This window comes from Eimeria necatrix, genomic scaffold (genome assembly GCF_000499385.1).
Source record: "Eimeria necatrix Houghton genomic scaffold, Enh_scaff883, whole genome shotgun sequence".
Classification (NCBI taxonomy): domain Eukaryota; phylum Apicomplexa; class Conoidasida; order Eucoccidiorida; family Eimeriidae; genus Eimeria; species Eimeria necatrix.
The window spans coordinates 1-15549 of NW_013654685.1; the positions used below are offsets into that span (position 1 = coordinate 1).

The 15549-nt window shown below is 59.1% G+C and overlaps 4 protein-coding genes across 4 annotated transcripts; all 4 read left to right on the top strand.

Moving 5' to 3' along the window:
• Positions 1 to 946: 946 nt before the first annotated feature.
• On the top strand, positions 947 to 4812 carry ENH_00080890 (DNA polymerase I, putative; the record flags this gene model as incomplete). Its single annotated transcript, XM_013583290.1, has 7 exons — positions 947 to 1388; positions 2043 to 2458; positions 2680 to 2791; positions 3087 to 3223; positions 3424 to 3516; positions 3739 to 3870; positions 4702 to 4812. The coding sequence occupies 7 exons, from the start codon at positions 947 to 949 to the stop codon at positions 4810 to 4812; spliced, it is 1443 nt and encodes a 480-aa protein (XP_013438744.1).
• A 1913-nt stretch (positions 4813 to 6725) lies between these two features.
• Positions 6726 to 7682, top strand: ENH_00080900 (hypothetical protein, conserved; the record flags this gene model as incomplete). Its single annotated transcript, XM_013583291.1, has 2 exons — positions 6726 to 6915; positions 7396 to 7682. 2 exons carry the CDS (start codon positions 6726 to 6728, stop codon positions 7680 to 7682), a joined length of 477 nt encoding a protein of 158 aa, XP_013438745.1.
• A 2056-nt stretch (positions 7683 to 9738) lies between these two features.
• Positions 9739 to 10035, top strand: ENH_00080910 (hypothetical protein, conserved; the record flags this gene model as incomplete). Its single annotated transcript, XM_013583292.1, has 1 exon — positions 9739 to 10035. The coding sequence occupies one exon, from the start codon at positions 9739 to 9741 to the stop codon at positions 10033 to 10035; it is 297 nt and encodes a 98-aa protein (XP_013438746.1).
• A 2540-nt stretch (positions 10036 to 12575) lies between these two features.
• Positions 12576 to 14480, top strand: ENH_00080920 (protein kinase, putative; the record flags this gene model as incomplete). Its single annotated transcript, XM_013583293.1, has 2 exons — positions 12576 to 13740; positions 13891 to 14480. The coding sequence occupies 2 exons, from the start codon at positions 12576 to 12578 to the stop codon at positions 14478 to 14480; spliced, it is 1755 nt and encodes a 584-aa protein (XP_013438747.1).
• Positions 14481 to 15549: the final 1069 nt, after the last annotated feature.

Here is a 15549-nt window from a genome sequence, read left to right on the forward strand (position 1 = left end):
CTAAACCCTAAACCCTAAACCCTAAACCCTAGGCGTGGAGTTTATAGTGTAGACACTGAAGCCTAGGTTCTGCGCAAACGCATGCAAAGCAGCAACTGGGACTCGCAGCAGCTCCACGAGGAACAACTCCTCTACGAAACCCTAAACCCTAAACCCTAAACCCTAAACCCTAGGGCCTACAGTTTAGAGGCCAGCGACTGGGTTCAGCACCCGCTGAAGGATGAGTAGCTGCCATGCACATCCAGCTACCCAAACCCTAAACCCTTAACCCCAAAGCCCAGGGTTCAAACCCTAAACCCTAAACCCTAAACTCCGGTGGCCCTCAAGCACGAAACCTTTGAGTACTAGGGTTTAAACCCTCAACTCTGTCCGTTAGTAGCACGTAAACCCTAAGCGCTAAACCCTGAGTCTAGGGTTTAAACCCTAAACCCTAAACCCTAAACCCTCCACAGCCGACGCCGGGTAAGGCAGACGCAGAGGGAAGCTGCGGGGTGCGCCTGCTGCCACGCGCTCTTCGTTGCGCTGCTGCTGCTGCTGCTGCTGCTGCTGCTGCTGCATGCACCGCAATCCCTGCTGCTGCTGCTGCTGTGCTGCTGCTGCTGCTGCTGCAGGGATGCTGCAGTGCTGCTGCCGCTGCACGACCGCCTGAGCCGCCGGCTGAAGCAGCACCAGCTCTTGCGCGTTGCAGACCTCGAGCACCGCACTCTGCCGGCTGGCAAGCACCTCAAACCCTAAACCCTAAACCCTAAACCCTAAACCCTAAACCCTAAGTTCTTTGGGCTGCTGCGCAACAGCCTCAAGTGTGACGCGGGCGTCTCCCCCTTTCGTGCTGCTGCCTGTGACAACTAGCTGCAGCGTGGCCAGTGCTGCCGGCCTTATTGCTGCTGCTGCTCCCGCTGCTGCTGCTGCTGCTGCTGCTGCTGCTGCTGCTGCTGCAGTGGTGGCTATGGAGCGCACCGGGATGGCGCTGGACAGGGCGTGCTGGGATCGTCTGGCGGATCGACTCCGGAAGGACCAGGAGGCAGCAGCAAACGAGCTGCTGCAGCAGCTGGGAGAAACAGCAGCAACAATTAATTTAAATTCCCAAAGACAAATCTTAGAAGCTCTGCGTCGCGTCGGCGTCTCCCACGCCCCTGGCGCGCAGCAGCGCCCCCCCCCGCGCCCAGCAGCAGCAGCAGCAGCAGCACCAGCAGCAGCAGCAGCAGCAGCAGCAGCAGCAGCAGCAGCAGGCGAGCTGGGCCCGCACACACTGACGGAAACGGGAGACGAAACCCTCAGCCGGCTGTCCCACTTTCCTGCTGTTGCAGCTCTCAGGAACTTCCGAAAAGCTTCAAAAGCTGTTTCAGCTTTTGTTGAAAGACTTCCGAAACACATTAACCCCAAAACTGGTGCTGCTGCTGCCCCTCTCCTTTTTGCTGCCAGCAGCTGCTGCTTTTTTTTGCTGCCAGCAGCTGCTGCAGCTGCTGCTGCTCAACAGGGGGCCTCTCTTGTGTCGCTCTGGCTTCTTGATGGCCCCAGGGGCCCCTAAGGGCCCCTCGTACCCTGGGGACCCCTGGGGGCCCCTGGGACCCTTGTGGGCCCTTGGGGGCCCCTGGGGCCCTTGGGGGCCCCTGGGGCCCTTGGGGGCCCTTGGGGGCCCCTGGGGACCTTGGGGGCCCCCGGGGCCCTTGGGGGCCCCTGGGGTCCTTGAGGGTCCCGGGGGCCCCCCTCTCTGCTGCCGCTTTTGGGGCCTCCCGTGTCTTCTGTGTGCTTCTCTTATGTTTATTTGCTGCTTCTTTTGTCTCTTTGTTTTCCTTTTTTGTTTTTCTGTTTCCCTTTTGCTGCTGCTGCAGCTGCTGCTGCAGCTGCTGTTGAGGGGCCCCAACTGGGGCATTCCAGGGGGCCCCGGCAGCTGCTCTTAACTCTTTGGGCCTCTATCGTAGCCTCCTTTCCACGTGCTGCTGCTCCTGCTGCTGCCGCTGCTGCTGCTGGCGCTGCTGCTGCTGCCGCTGCTGCTGCTGCTGCTGCAGCTGCATGCGGTGTGTGCTGGGGTGTCTGTACAGGCCGGATCCACGCGCAGCTGCACCAGTGTGGGGCCGGCAGCGGCCGCTTTTCTTGCGACTCTCCGAACCTGCAGCAAATTCCCCGAGAAGCATCTTTTCGCCGCTGCTTCGTTCCTGCTGCTCCTCTCCCGCTGCAGCAGCAGGGGCTCTCCAGCGCTGCTGCTGCTGCTGCCGCTGCTGCTGCTGCTGCTGCTGCTGGGCGTGCGGGGGGCCGCGGGGAGGTCGCTGGGCAGGCCGGGCCAGCAGCAGCAGCTGCGGGCGCTGCAGCAGCAGCAGCAGCAGCAGCTTCGCCGGCAGCAGCAGATGGAGCAGCACCAGAAAAGTGGAAATATGTTATTGCCGACTTCTCCCAAATTGAGCTGCGAATTGCAGCCGACATCGCCGGCGATGAGAGGATGATTGAGGCGTACCAAAAGGTTCGCTGCTGCTGCTGCTGCTGCTGCTGCTGCTGCTGCTGCTGCTGTGGCTGCGAGCAGCAGCTAAGTTAGCAGCAGAACCCCGTAGACTGGTTTGTCCTGTGTGGGTGCTGCCGCTGCTACACCTTGCGTCGCCGGTGGCGTTGCAGCTGCAAGCTCCGCCGATCCTAATGGTGCTGCTGCTGCTGCTTCTGCTGCTGCTGCTGCTGCTGCTGCTGCAGGGCCGAGACCTGCACCGGCTGACGGCCTCGCTGCTGCTGTCGAAGCCAGAAGCCCAATTGACGAAGGCCGACAGACAACTTGCAAAGGCAGTGAACTTCGGCCTCATCTACGGTAGGCAGCAGCAGCAGCAGCACGCCAGCCAAGAGCAGAAGCAAGAGCAGCAGCAGCAGCAGCAGCAGCAGCATTAGCAGCAGCAGCAGCAGCACCTTAGCATTTTTGCAGCTCAAGCTCTGTGCTGCCCTGAGATAACTCTGGGCGCAGCTGGATTGCTGCGGAAAGAATAAGGACCCTTCGTGAATGAATCCAATCCTGTATTTATAAATCAATCTTATTTGCGATTAATAATAATGCCAGCTGCTGCTGCTGCTGCTGCTGCTGCTGCTGCTGCTGCTGCTGCTGTGCGCAGGCATCAGCGTGCCCCGCTTCCGAGAGTACGCGCTGTCAGCCTATGGGGTTTCTTTGACTTTGCCGGAGGCCCAAAAGTTTCATTCCAATTTCTTTAAGCACTACAAGGGCATTACTCGCTGGCACCAGCAGCAAAAGGTGTGCTGCTGCTGCTGCTGCTGCTGCTGCTGCTGCTGCTGCTGCTGCTGCTGCTGCTGACGTTGCTGGGCGTGTTCCCGGTGCTGCGGCTCCTCCTGTGCTGCTGCTGCCCCTGCTTCCGCTGCTGCCTCCGACGCGCAGCGCCAGCCGGCGCCTAGCTACCTGCTGCTGCTGCTGCTGCTGCTGCTGCTGCGGTGCAGCGCCAGATGCCTCTTGAGACGAGAACGAGGTCTGGGCGTCGGGCTCGCTTCGACTCTTTTTCGTTTACGAAGGCGCTGAACTACCCGGTGCAGGTGGGTTGGCATGCGGGGGTTTAGGGTTTAGGGTTTAGGGTTTAGGGTTTAGGGTTTGAGGGTGGTGCGGGATCAAGCGATTTCAAAAGTGTGGAGCTTGCGGCAACATAAGACAGGCACGCAGAGGGTCAGCAGCAGCAGCAACAGCAGCAGCAGCAGCAGCAGCAGCAGCAGCAGCAGCAGCGAGGTGGAGGGAAGTGTGGGGTTTGCTGCGTGCTGCAGGGCACTTCAGCAGACATAACGAAAGAGAGTCTCGCGCTGCTGCTGCTGCGGCTGCCGCAAGTGCGGGGGCAGCTGGTGATGTGTGTGCACGACGAGATAATAGTGCAGCTGCCGGAGCAGCAGCAGCAGCAGGTTTGTTTTTTCTTTTTCTTTTTTGACTTTCTTGCTGCAGAGTTTCCCCCTTTTCTTCCTCCACATGACTCTTCGTTTTGTTTGCTTCCTTTTAATGTCTTTTTTGTTTTATTTGCTTCCTTTTAATGCCTTTTTTGTTTTGTTTGCTTCCTTTTAATGCCTTTTTTGTTTTATTTGCTTCCTTTTAATGCCTTTTTTGTTTTATTTGCTTCCTTTTAATGTCTTTTTTGTTTTATTTGCTTCCTTTTAATGTCTTTTTTGTTTTATTTGCTTCCTTTTAATGCCTTTTTTGTTTTCATTTGCTTCCTTTTAATGTCTTTTTTGTTTTATTTGCTTCCTTTTAATATCTTGTTTGTTAATCTTTTTTGTTGTCTTTTTTGTTTTATTTGCTTCTCTGCTTCCCTTGTCTTCTTCATTATTTGCTTTTCTTTCCTGTCGTCTGTCTATTTATTTATTCTTCTATTTACTTATTTATTTATTATTCCTTGATTATTTATTTAATATTCATTTATTTTTAAATGAATAAATAAATTGTCTGTTGCGTCTTCTATTTGCTTCCCTCTTTCGGGTGTACGTACACTCCGCGGGCGCGCATGGACAGCCCCAGTGCAATAATTTCAAACATTTTTTTTCAAAAATCTTTTTTGAAATAAATATATATTTTAAATATCTCTTTTTTGTTTTGCCTGTCCCTTTTTGGCTCCTTTTGTCCCTTCATCGAGGGCCCAAGACATGATTAGGCGCGGCTGTCTTAGACTGAGCGACCCTGCTGCTGCTGCTGCTGCTGCTGCTGCTGCTGCTGCTGCTGCTGCTGTGCTGCGCTGCATGCAGGGCCTGGACCTGCTTCTGAGTACGATGAAGGAGGCAGGAAGCCTCTTCTTAAGAAGAGTCCCCTGCGAGGCCGAGGGCAGAGTGGGGGACTCCTGGGCAGACAAACCCTGAGACCCTTGGGGGCCCCAGGGGCCCCAGGGGCCCCAGGGGCCCTAAAGACCCTTGGGGCCCCAGGGGCCCCTGGGGCCCTGGGGGCCCTACGGGCGCTAGGGGCCCCAGGGGCCCTGAGGGCCCTGGGGGCCCTAGGCACTTGGGGAGGCCCCGGGGGCCCTAGGCTCCCTAGGGGCCCCAGGAGCCCTAGAGTTCTTAGGGAGTTGGGGAGCCCTGGGGGCCCCAGGGGCTCGGGGGCCCCTGGGGGCCCTAGGGGCCTTAGGGGCCCTGGGGCCCCTTCGGGTTAGAGGCGCTAGAGGGCCTACTTAGGCTAGAGGCCCGAGGGGTATGAGGGGCTCTTGGCGGCTAGAAGCTCTGGGGCCCCCTGGGGCCCCCCTGAGGCCCCTGGGGGCCACTGGGGGCCCCAGGGCCCCCCAGGGGCCTCAGGCCCCGGAGTCCCGCCCCTGGGGGGCCCCCAGGGCCCCCCAGGGGCCCCTGAGGCCCCTGGGGGGCCCTGGGGGCCCCTGGGGGCCCCTAGGGGCCCCTGAGGCCCCTGGGGGGGCCTGGGGGCCCCTGGGGGCCCCTGGGGGCCCCTGGGGCCCCCTGGGGCCCCTTGCGTTTTAAGTTAGGTAGGGGCTTTGGAGAGAAGTCGGGGGCTGGGGCCCCTTTTATGTTTGTTGGCTTTATATTCCTTTTGATTTGCTGCCTAGAGAAAAGAAGGGCAGAACTGGGGCTGCAGGGCAAACACAGAGGCAGCAGCAGCAGCCAGTTGCTGCTGCTGCAGCAGCAGCAACTGGCTGCTGCTGCTGCCTCTGTGTGAGCTCAGGCCTTTTTGCTTTTAAGATTTGTTTCTTCTTTTGCTGTTGCCTTTATTTCCCGCGGGAGGCAAAGGCGGGGCCTTCGTATTTGCTGCTGCTGCAGCTGCTGCAGTTGCTGCTGCTGTTGCTGCTGTTCTTTTGTTTATCGGCTCCCGCGAGGTAAAGCCTTAGAGGGCAGCAGCAGCAGCAGCAGCAGCTGCTGCTCAAAGGCCCTGCAGCTGATTAAATAGACCTCGCAGCAAATCAAACCGATATCGGGGAGAAAGCTTGCTGCTGCACGAGCAGCAGCAAACGGCCGCAGCATCAGGCTGCTGCAGCAACAAGCTGCTGCTGCAGCAAGATGGCAACAGTAAAGCACCACGCTGTAGCAGCAGCAGCAGCAGTAGGCTGCTGCAGCAACCCAGCGAACAGCAGCAAGCTGTTGCTGCCTCTGCTGCAGCAGTGACAGTAGTATCCTGCTGCAGCAGCGCAGCAGCAAGCTGCAGCAGCAGCAGTTTCGCTGAATTTTCTTCCTTTTTCTCTAGGGCCTCAACTGGGGAATCGATCGGCAGCTCCTGCCCCGCGGCTGGGCCCCACAGAGCCCTTCTTAAGCGCCTCTAAAGCCTTTTAAGGCTAACAGTTTTGCTGCAGCAATTTGGGGGTTCTTTTTGCTGCGAGGAAGAGAGAGTTGCTGCTGCGGCTGTCTGTGGGCTTTCTGGCGGGCGGCCGGCAGCGGCCGAAACTGCTTGTTTGGGCCATGTTTTTGAGTAATTAAGTTTTAACAAACATTTATTTAATAATTTATTTCTTACTTTTGGATTTATTTGCCTTTTTTTCCAGTTTTCACCGCCAGTGGTCCGGCCCCAGAAGCGACCAGCCGCCGCGGCTCGGCAAGCCAGTGGTCCACTGGCCCACAGCCACTGGCCACATCTGAGTGCCATTCCCGTGCGTTTTTCCCGAATTTCACCTGCATAAAGCAATTAATTATAATAATTAATGCCTTTTGTCTTTTAATTTCACTTCAAAGAGGTCATTTCACTTCGGTAAGCCGCCTGCGCGCCGCACTGGCTCGGTGTGCGAGGCCCCGGCCCCCCAACTGCCCTCCACAGACTTCCCAGGGCTTCTTCAGCAGCAAAAATGAAAAAAGCAGCAGCGCAGCAGCAGCAGGGGGCCCCCCAGGGCCCCAGGAACACCAGAGGGGCCTATTCTGGAGAGTCTCGACCCTCCGAAGGCTTCAAAATCGACAGAGGCCAGCAGTACCTCATGCGTTCTGGCTTTGCTCCCTCAACGGCCCCCATAGGCTCCACCGTGGCCGGCCAACCCGAAGGTAAGACCCACTAAGGGGCCCCCAAGGGCCCCTGGGGGCCCCTGGGGGGCCCCTAGGGGGCCCCTCGGGGCCCCCCAGGGGCCCCCCCTAGGGCCCCCAGGGTCTTCCAGGGGCTCTGGGGGGCCCTTTATGGGGCCCCTAAGGAGTGCTGCTGCCTCGCGTTTTGCTGCTTAGGGTACTTGCCAGCCTGGGCCTTTGCTGCGTTGTTTCCCGCCCCTCTTTCTGTCCCCGCGGCAGCCCTTAGCTGCAGCAGCAGCCGCTGCTGCTGCTGCTGCTGCTGCCGCTGCTGCTGCTGCTGCTGCTGCTGCTGCGCTGCTCCTGCTCGTGCTCCCGCTGCTGCTGCTACCGCTGTTGGTGCTGCGCTGCTCCTGCCCCTGTTCCCGCCCCCGCTGCTGCCGCCGCTGCCGCTGCTGCCGCTGCTGCTGCTGCTGCTGCTGCTGCTGCTGCAGCAGCTGCTTGTGCTGCGTGGGTTGTGTGCAGGGGAGTTAGAAAGCTTCCTGGAAGGAGTGGGGGAGGACTTGGTGGGACTCAGCGTGGAGGGCTTTCGGCCTGTGGGGCCGGGGGCCCTTTGGGGGCGTTCTGTGGCTTTGCTGTTTTCCGCGGGAACTCATCCCAAGTGTTCTTCTTTTATTCCTTTTCTCGCGCAAGTCCGCCAAGCAGCAGCAGCAGCAGCAGCAGCAGCAGCAGCAGCAGCAGCAGCAGCAGCGTGCAGTTTAACCCTCAAGCAGCCTAGCTGCCCTCTAAACCGTACTTGCTGCTGTCGATAAGCCCGCGACCCAGGTCTAGGGTTTAGGGTTTGGGGCTAGGGTTTGGGAGAGGGCTTGGGGTCTGGGGTAGGGTTTAGGGTTTGGGGATAGGGTTTGGAGTTTGGGAGAGGGTCTGGGTTAGGGTTTGAGGCCAGTTTAAGGTTTGGCGATAGGGTTTAGGGTTTGGGGTTAGCGATTAGGGTTTGGAGTTAGGGTTGGGGGTTAGGGTTTAGGGTTTGGGTTAGGGCTTAGGGTTTGGGTCAGGGTTTGGGGTTACTTTGAAGTTAGCGTTTGGCGTTAGGGTTTAGGGTTTGGGGTTAGCGTTCAGCGTTTGGAGTTAGGGTTTGGGGTCAGGGGATAGGGTTTGGAGTTAGGGGTGGCTAGGGCTTGGGGTTAGGGTTTAGGGTTTAGGGTTTCGTGTTAGGGTTTAGAACTAGGGTTTAGGGCTAGGGTTTGACGCCATTGGGGCCTCGCATGCCCAGGGCTGAAGACTCGCGCCGCCCCCGCTCACACAGAACCAGAGGGTTTAGGGTTTAGGGTTTAGGGTTTAGGCTGCAGAGTTCAGGGTTTAGGGTTTAGGGTTTAGAGTTTAGGGTTTAGGGTTTAGGGTTTAAGTATAGGGTTAGTGCACACCGCGGCGCAAACCCTGCCCGGGTCCCCGGACCCCCAACAGCTGCCGCTGCAGCGCGCGCCGCAGCAGCAGCAGCAGCAGCTGCTGCTGCTGCTGCATGCATGCGTTGCATGCATGCATTGCATGCATGCGTTGCATGCATGCGTTGCATGCATGCATTGCATGCATGCATTGCATGCACGCGTTGCATGCGTTGCATGCGTTGCATGCGTGCATGCGTGTTGCAGTTTTACAAGAACGTGAACGAGGCTGGGGGTCGTCCGAAAGTGGAAATAATTTACGTCAGTTTGGACGAAAGCGAAGCAGCTTTTGAAAACAGCCGACAGCAAATGCCGTGGCTTTCGCTGCAGTTCAACTCTCCCACCAGGCACAAGCTCATCAAGCGATACAGAATCTACGTCGACCCCAGAGGTGCGGTGCTGCTGCTGCTGCTGCTGCTGCTGCTGCTGCTGCTGCTGCTGCTGCTGCTGCTTGCTGTGCTGCTGCTTGCTGTGCTGCTGCTGTTTGTTATGCTGCTGCTGCTGCTGCTGCTGCTGCTTGCTGTGCTGCTGCTAGCTGTGCTGCTGCTTGCTGTGCTGCTGCTGTTTGTTATGCTGCTGCTGCTGCTGCTGCTGGTTCTGTTGCTGCTGCTGCTGCTGCTGGTTCTGCTGTTGCTGCTGCTGCTGGTTCTGTTGTTGTTGTTGCTGCTGCTGCTACTGGTTCTACTGTTGCTGCTGCTGCTGGTTCTGCTGCTGCTGCTACTGGTGCTGCTGGTGGTGGTGCTGCTGTTGCTGCTGCTAGTTCTGCTGCTGCTAGTTCTGCTGCGGCTGCTGCTGGTTTGTGGTGCCGCCCCCTGTAGCTCCTGCTGCTTCCGCTGCTAGTGAAGTTGCTACTTCGGCTGCTATTGCTGCTGCTACTGCTCCCGTTGCTTGCTGCTGCTGGTGCGGATGCTGTGGTGCTATTGCTGCTGCTGCTGCTGCTGCTGCTGCTACTGCTGCTGCTAAAATGCTGCTGTTGCTGCTGCTGGCGTTCCTGCAGCTGCTGGTGGGGCTGTGTGTGTCTTGGTTTTATTTTTGCTGCTTCTGCTGGCTGTGCTTCTGGCTTCCGCCATTGCTGCTGCTGCTGCTGCTGCTGCTGCTTCTTCCTCTACTCTCACTATGACTGAAGTGCAGCCCCCTCTTACCCCGCTATCTGTGGGCAGCAGCAGCTGCAGCTGCAGCAACAGCTGCAGCAACAGCTGCAGCAGCAGCAGCAGCAGCAGCAGAGGGAAGCCCTACATGTTCACATTTCCTGTTTTGCTTCTTCTCTCTTTGCCCCCCTCTGCCCCTTTCTGCTGCTGCCTCCCTCGCTGCAGCGCCTCCCCACCCTCATCCCGCCGCTTGTGCTGCTGCTGCTGCTGCTGCTGCTGCTGCTGCTGCTGCTGCTGCTGCTGCTGCAGGGCCCATAGTGCAGCCAGGCAGGGCCACCATGGGGGTCCCGCGGCTGCTGGTTGTGGGGCCCCGCGGAGAAGAAATGCACTGGCTGCCTTGCGAGCATGAAAGTCCAGTGGTCTTGAAGGAGTGGGACTTCATAGCGAACCAGTGGCCCATGGGGCCCCCTGCTGCTGCTGCACCGCAGCAGCAGCAGCAGCAGCAGCAGCAGCAGCAGCAGCAGCAGGGCAGCGACAGCTGCCCCCCTATCTTTGAGTGGCCCCTGACCCCGCAGGCAGCAGCTGCTTGGCCGCGGCAGCAAAAGAGGACACAGGATTCCCCACAGCACCACTAAGGGTGCTGCAGCAGCAGACACCAGCTGCTGCAGCAGCAAACACCAGGTGCTGCAGCAGCAGACACCAGCTGCTGCAGCAGCAGACACCAGCTGCTGCAACAGCAGACACCAGCTGCTGCAACCGCAGGCACCAGTTACTACCGCTGCGAACACCAGCTGCTGCAGCAGCGAAGACTGAAGTGCTGCAGCAGCAATCACCATTTGCTGCAGCAGCAAGCGCCTATTGCTGCAGCAGCAAGTAATAACTGCTGCAGCAGCAACACTCTCAGCCGCCGGATGACCTTAGGCGGGATCTGCAGCGCAGCCACTGCGGCTGCTGTCAGCTGCTGCAGCACTAGACTTGCTGCAGCACTAGACTTGCTGCAGCACTAGACTTGCTGCAGCAGTAGACTTGCTGCAGCACTAGACTTGCTGCTTCTGCTGCACCATGTGTCCAGGCAAAGGCCTACCTGTGTGCAGCAGCAGCAGCAGCAGCAGCAGCGGCAGTGTTAGCGTGCTGCAGCAGTGGCACTGTAATAATTCTGCAGCAGCAGCGCTTCCCGCTGCTGCTGCAGCTCTCGCTTGCTAGGGGGCCCCTAGGGCCCCCATGCAGCAGCACTTTGCTGCTGCTCATTTGCTTCTTCTGCTGCTGCTGCGCAGCACGAGCTCTTTCAAAGTGCTGCTCTTCAGGTGTACGTACACCTCAACTGGGGCGCGGGTGTCTGTACACCGCGTGGTGTCTTTGCAAAAATATCTGAGCTGTAGCTACACCTGACAGAAGCAGCTAGGCAGACGCTAGGGAGGTGCTTGAGCTGCTGCTGCAGCAGCAGCAGCAGCAGCAGCAGCGGGAGGAGCTGCAGCAGCAGCAAGTGCTGCTGCTGCAGCCCTTGTTGCCCCCTGCTGCTGGTGTCTTTCTCCTTATTCAAAGCTGCTGAGCCTTTCCTCTTAAGTATGGGCCTGGAGGTGTGTGCGGGCCCTTAGGGGCGGAGGCCCATCGACGGGCAGCAGCAGCAGCAGCAGCAGCAGCAGCAGCAGCAGCAGGGGCGGCGGCACCGGCAGCGTAGGAAAGTTTGGTGGAGGCCCGGCGGGATTGCATGCTGAAGCTGCTGCAACAAGAAGCAGCAGCAGCAAGCTGCAGCAGCAGCAAACTGCAGCAGCAAACAGCCAGCAGCAGCGTTGTCCGCTGGCCCAGGCCCACGCTGCGGTGGCTCTCGCTCGCACAGCCCATCGGCCGACACCGCAGAAGCAGCAGCAGCAGCAGCAGCAGCACGAGCAGCAGCAGCAAAGCAGCATCACTTTTGTCCACGCGTCTCAAGTTTGAAAACGTTTGATGCGCCTAAAGGTAGATTCTCGCCAGTAGCGAAAAAATAGCAGCAGCAGCGCAGCCAGCGCCTCCTCCAGCAGCAGCAGCAGCAGCAGCAGCAGCAGCAGCTGCCCGGACAGGCGAGCGAACCGGCGGCCTTCTACGAGACCATTTTTTCGGGTTTATTGGCAGCTCTGCATTTTCGCCTTCTTTTCTTCTATCGGAACATCTTTGAAAAGCCCTTTTGTCTTTGAACTCTGTGGCACGTTTATTTTTGTTTTGCTGCAGCAGCAGCAGCAGCAGCAGCGGCAGCGCCGACACAGCCTTGGGCGACACAGCAGCAGCCAATTATTGTCAGCCTTCCGCTTTTAAATATTTGTTCAATCGCATCAAAAGGTAGCTCTCTTTTTAGTTGGACTCTTGTCGCTTTTTGTTGCTGCTCTCGGCAGCAAGGGATGCAGCGGCTTCGCTGCTGCTGCTGCTGCTGCTGCTGCTGAGCAGCAGCTGCTGCTGCACTTGCAGGCCAACTAATCCGTAGCTTTGCCCCTCAATTCCTCTCCTTTATTCTTGTCTTGAATTTGTCTGAGTAGAGAAAGCTGGAGATTCAAAAAGGGTTTCTGCTGCAGCCTCTGGGGTGTACGCGCAGCTCGTTGCAGTGCACCGCCGGCTTGCTGTGGACCACAGACAGCTGGCAGCAGCAGCAGCAGCAGCAGCAGCAGCAGCAGCAGCAAGCCCTTCAAGAGCCCCTGCGAGCAGGCCAAGCGAGCGAGCCCCGAGGAGAGCGGGCGCAGTGGCTGCAGCAGCAGCAGCGGCAGCAGCGGCGGAAGCAGCTGCAGCAGCAGCACAGCGAAGAGGCAGCAGCAGCGACAAGACGCAGCATGGTCTATAGTTCTCCCCAGTAAAGGGGCCCAGGCCCCTGTGTCTCCTCATGCACTGAGGAGGCTTTGCTGCTGCTGCTGCTGCTCCGGTGACAGCGCCGCAGAGGTCTGCTGCAGCTGCTGGCAGCAGTTGCTGCTGCTGCTGCTGCTGAGCTGAAGCAGCAAACATCATCGCACAGCTTATTCAGCATGACAAACTCCAAAAGAAAGTTCTTCTCATCGCTAAGACCCTCAAGTGCCTTCCTCTTCTAGCTGTCCTTCCAAGCAGCCTCCAAGCAGCAGCAGCAGCAGCAGCAGCAGCAGCAGCAGCAGCAGCAGCAGCAGCAGCAACAGTAGCCTGAGTCGCTGCGGTTGCTGCAGCACCGCTCGATATTTCTGCAATGTCTTACTCTACGTTTTTCGGCGGCATCCCTGCTGCTGCGTTGTGCAGCAGCAGCAGCAGCAGCAACAGCAGCACGGCGGAGCTGGACTGCTGCAGCTTGCGGCAGCAGCAAATCTACACCTCCGACACTCCTGCTGCAGCAGCAGCAACACCAACTGACATGCAGCAAACTGTGACACTTGAAGTGTCTCCTCCGCAGTCTCCTCCTTCTCCTTTGCCCTATTTGCGGCGGCAGCACTTGCCTTCTAAAGAGCAGCAGCAGCAGCTGCTGCTGCAGCAGCAGCAGCAGCACGCCGACCTCTTTCTGAGCCAGGACGACGTCGCGCTCCAGCAGCGACTCGAGCAGCAGCAGCAGCAGCAGCAGCAGCAGCAGCACCTCTGGCAGCACGAGCAGCAAGTTCTCGACGCGCTGCTTGACCCTGAGCTGCGGCGCAGCAGGGTGCTGCGGCCGCAGCAGCAGCAGCAGCTGCAGCAGCAGCAGCTCCAAGAGCAGCAGCTCCAAGAGCAGCACGAGGAAAAGATGCTTCGGCTGCGGCAGGTGGAGTTGCTGCAGCAGCAGCAGCAGCTGCTGCTGCAGCAAGCAACGGCAAGCAACAGCAGGACAGTCTCTTCAGAGCTGCTGGCGCAGCTGCTGGCAGCAAACAGCAGCAGCCAAAATAGCCCTGCAGCAGACGCGTGGAGAGCTGCGTGCATGCCGAGTCCCCTTTCAGCAGCAGCTGCAGCAGCAGCAGCAGCAGCAGCAGTAGCAGCAGCAACGCCGCCAGCAGCTGCGCTGGACAAAGACGCCACCGCAGCAGCAACAACAGCAGCAGCAGTGGCAGAGAAGGAAACCCATCTGAAGAGGTGCGTGCAGCGCCTGCAGCAAGCAGCAGCAGAGGTGGTGGCAGCTGATGCTGCTGCTGCTGCTGCTGCTGCTGCTGCGCCGGCGAGAGGCACTCAGCTGCGCTGCCAAAACTGCAGCAAGCAGCGCCACACGGCAGCAGCAGCAGCAAGCGGCTGCAGCTACGGCGCAAAGGAGCAGCAGCTGGACGGTGCAGCAGACAGCGTCGAGGAGCAGCTGCAGCTGCAGCAGCAGCAGCAGCAGCAGAAAGAGCAGCTGCTGCAGCAGCAAGCTTGCGGGGCTTCCTGCGCTGCCGTTGCGGATGCGCCATCATTGCTACTGGGTACGTCTTTTCTGCTGCTGCTGCTGCTGCTGCTGCTGCTGTTGCGTTTTTGCTTGTATCACTAGCTTTGCTGGGCTTGAGAGCTCTGCTGCTGCTGCTGAGGCTTTGCTGCTGCTGCTGCTGCTGCTGCTTGTGTGGTTTGTGACTCAGGCAGCAGCTCGGCACTGGCTGTGTGCAAGCAAGGGGTACAAGCAGCAGACATATCGCACGTGGAGCTTCGCCAGCGTAAGCTGCTGCTGCTATTGCTGCTGCTGCTGCTATTGCTGCTGCTGCTGCTATTGCTGCTGCTGCTTTGGGTGGTGGCAGTGCTGCTGTTGCAGCGCACAGCAGAAGCAGCCCCTGTTGTAGCCAGCATTTTAGAGCAGCAGACGCGTGGTTCGAGTGTTCTCTGTTGTGTCGCCAGCAGCAGCAGCAGCAGCAGCAGCAGCAGCAGCAGCAGCAGCACGAGCAGCAGGAGCAGCAGGAGCAGCAGGAGCAGGAGAGTTCTGTGTGTGCGTGCGTGTCGCTGCGCGTGCAGCGAGCGTGGTTGGCGGCGTGGCTGCTGGCTGCAGCAGCGTGGAGGGTCCTTCATGCGGCGCAGCAGCAGCAGGAGCAGCAGCAGCAGCAGCAGCAGCAGCAGCAGCGGCGTACAAAGGCCCCGTGCCGCTGCCGCCGTGTCAGTACCGGCGGCTGTACGACCCCGAGGGGCCGCTGCAGCTGCCGCGGCCGCCGCTGGAAGGCGGGCTGTTCTCAAGGGCTGAGCTGCGGCCTTGGCCGAAAAAAGCAGAAACTATAATAAGTCAAAACAGCAGCAAAAGGAAAGTCCACAGAGCCTGCTGGCTGTCGCCGCAGCAGCCGGGCTGCGCCTTTCCCGTGGCAGTGAAGTTCGTGGAGGACGGGAACGTGCGGGACGGGCGCAGCATAAAGCGGGAGATTGAGTGCCACTTGTACATCTACCAGCGGCTGCAGCTGCTGCAGCAGCAGCAGCAGCAGCAGCAGAAGCCCTGCCGCCGGCTGGAGGACGCGTGGCCCTGCGCCGAGCTCTTTGGCTACTACTTGGACCGCAAAAACCCCGGAAAAAGTGTTTTAATTACTCGGAAATTGTCAGGACCGGATTTTTTTGATGTGATTCGCACAGAACACTCTTCTGCGTTCAACGCGCGCACCGCTGCGGTGTACGAACACCACAAGCTGCACTGGTGCTGCCTCGCGCTGGAGCGAATCGCCCAATACGCGCAATTAGGAATAAGACATAATGATATAAAACCAGATAATATAGTTTTGGATTTCTTTTTGTCTCCGGACTCGAGCGAGCGGCTGATCGACGTCAAACTCATCGACCTGGGCACTGCCAGCCTGCACAGCGCGCGGGACTTCACCGGAGGCACGAGTTGGTACGAAAGTCCGGAGCAAAAGATGCTCGAGTACCATTCTAAGAAAGAAAGAAACTTAGAAAGTGCCAAACAAGTGGCCATAGGCCTCGCCTCCGACGCCTGGGGCGCGGGGCTCTCCATAGCCGAAGTCCTCGTTGGCCGCAGAGTTGTAGACAGTCTTAAGGGCCCCGGGGGCCCCGGGCCCCTCGAGTACCGCGGCCAGGCCCAGGGCTGGGCGCTGCAGCCGCAGCAGTGGGTGGCCCTCGCCCGCCAGGCCCTCGGGCTCGACAGGCCCCACCCCAAGTTCCCCCTTTGCTCCCAAGCAGCCCAACTCGTCTTCGACATGTTAGTCAAACCCGACCCCAAAGACCGCGCCAGCGTCCACCAGGTCCTCCCCCACCTCCGCGCCTTCCTCGACGCCGCCTTCCTCCGCGCGGCCCGCCGCTACCACGACGAG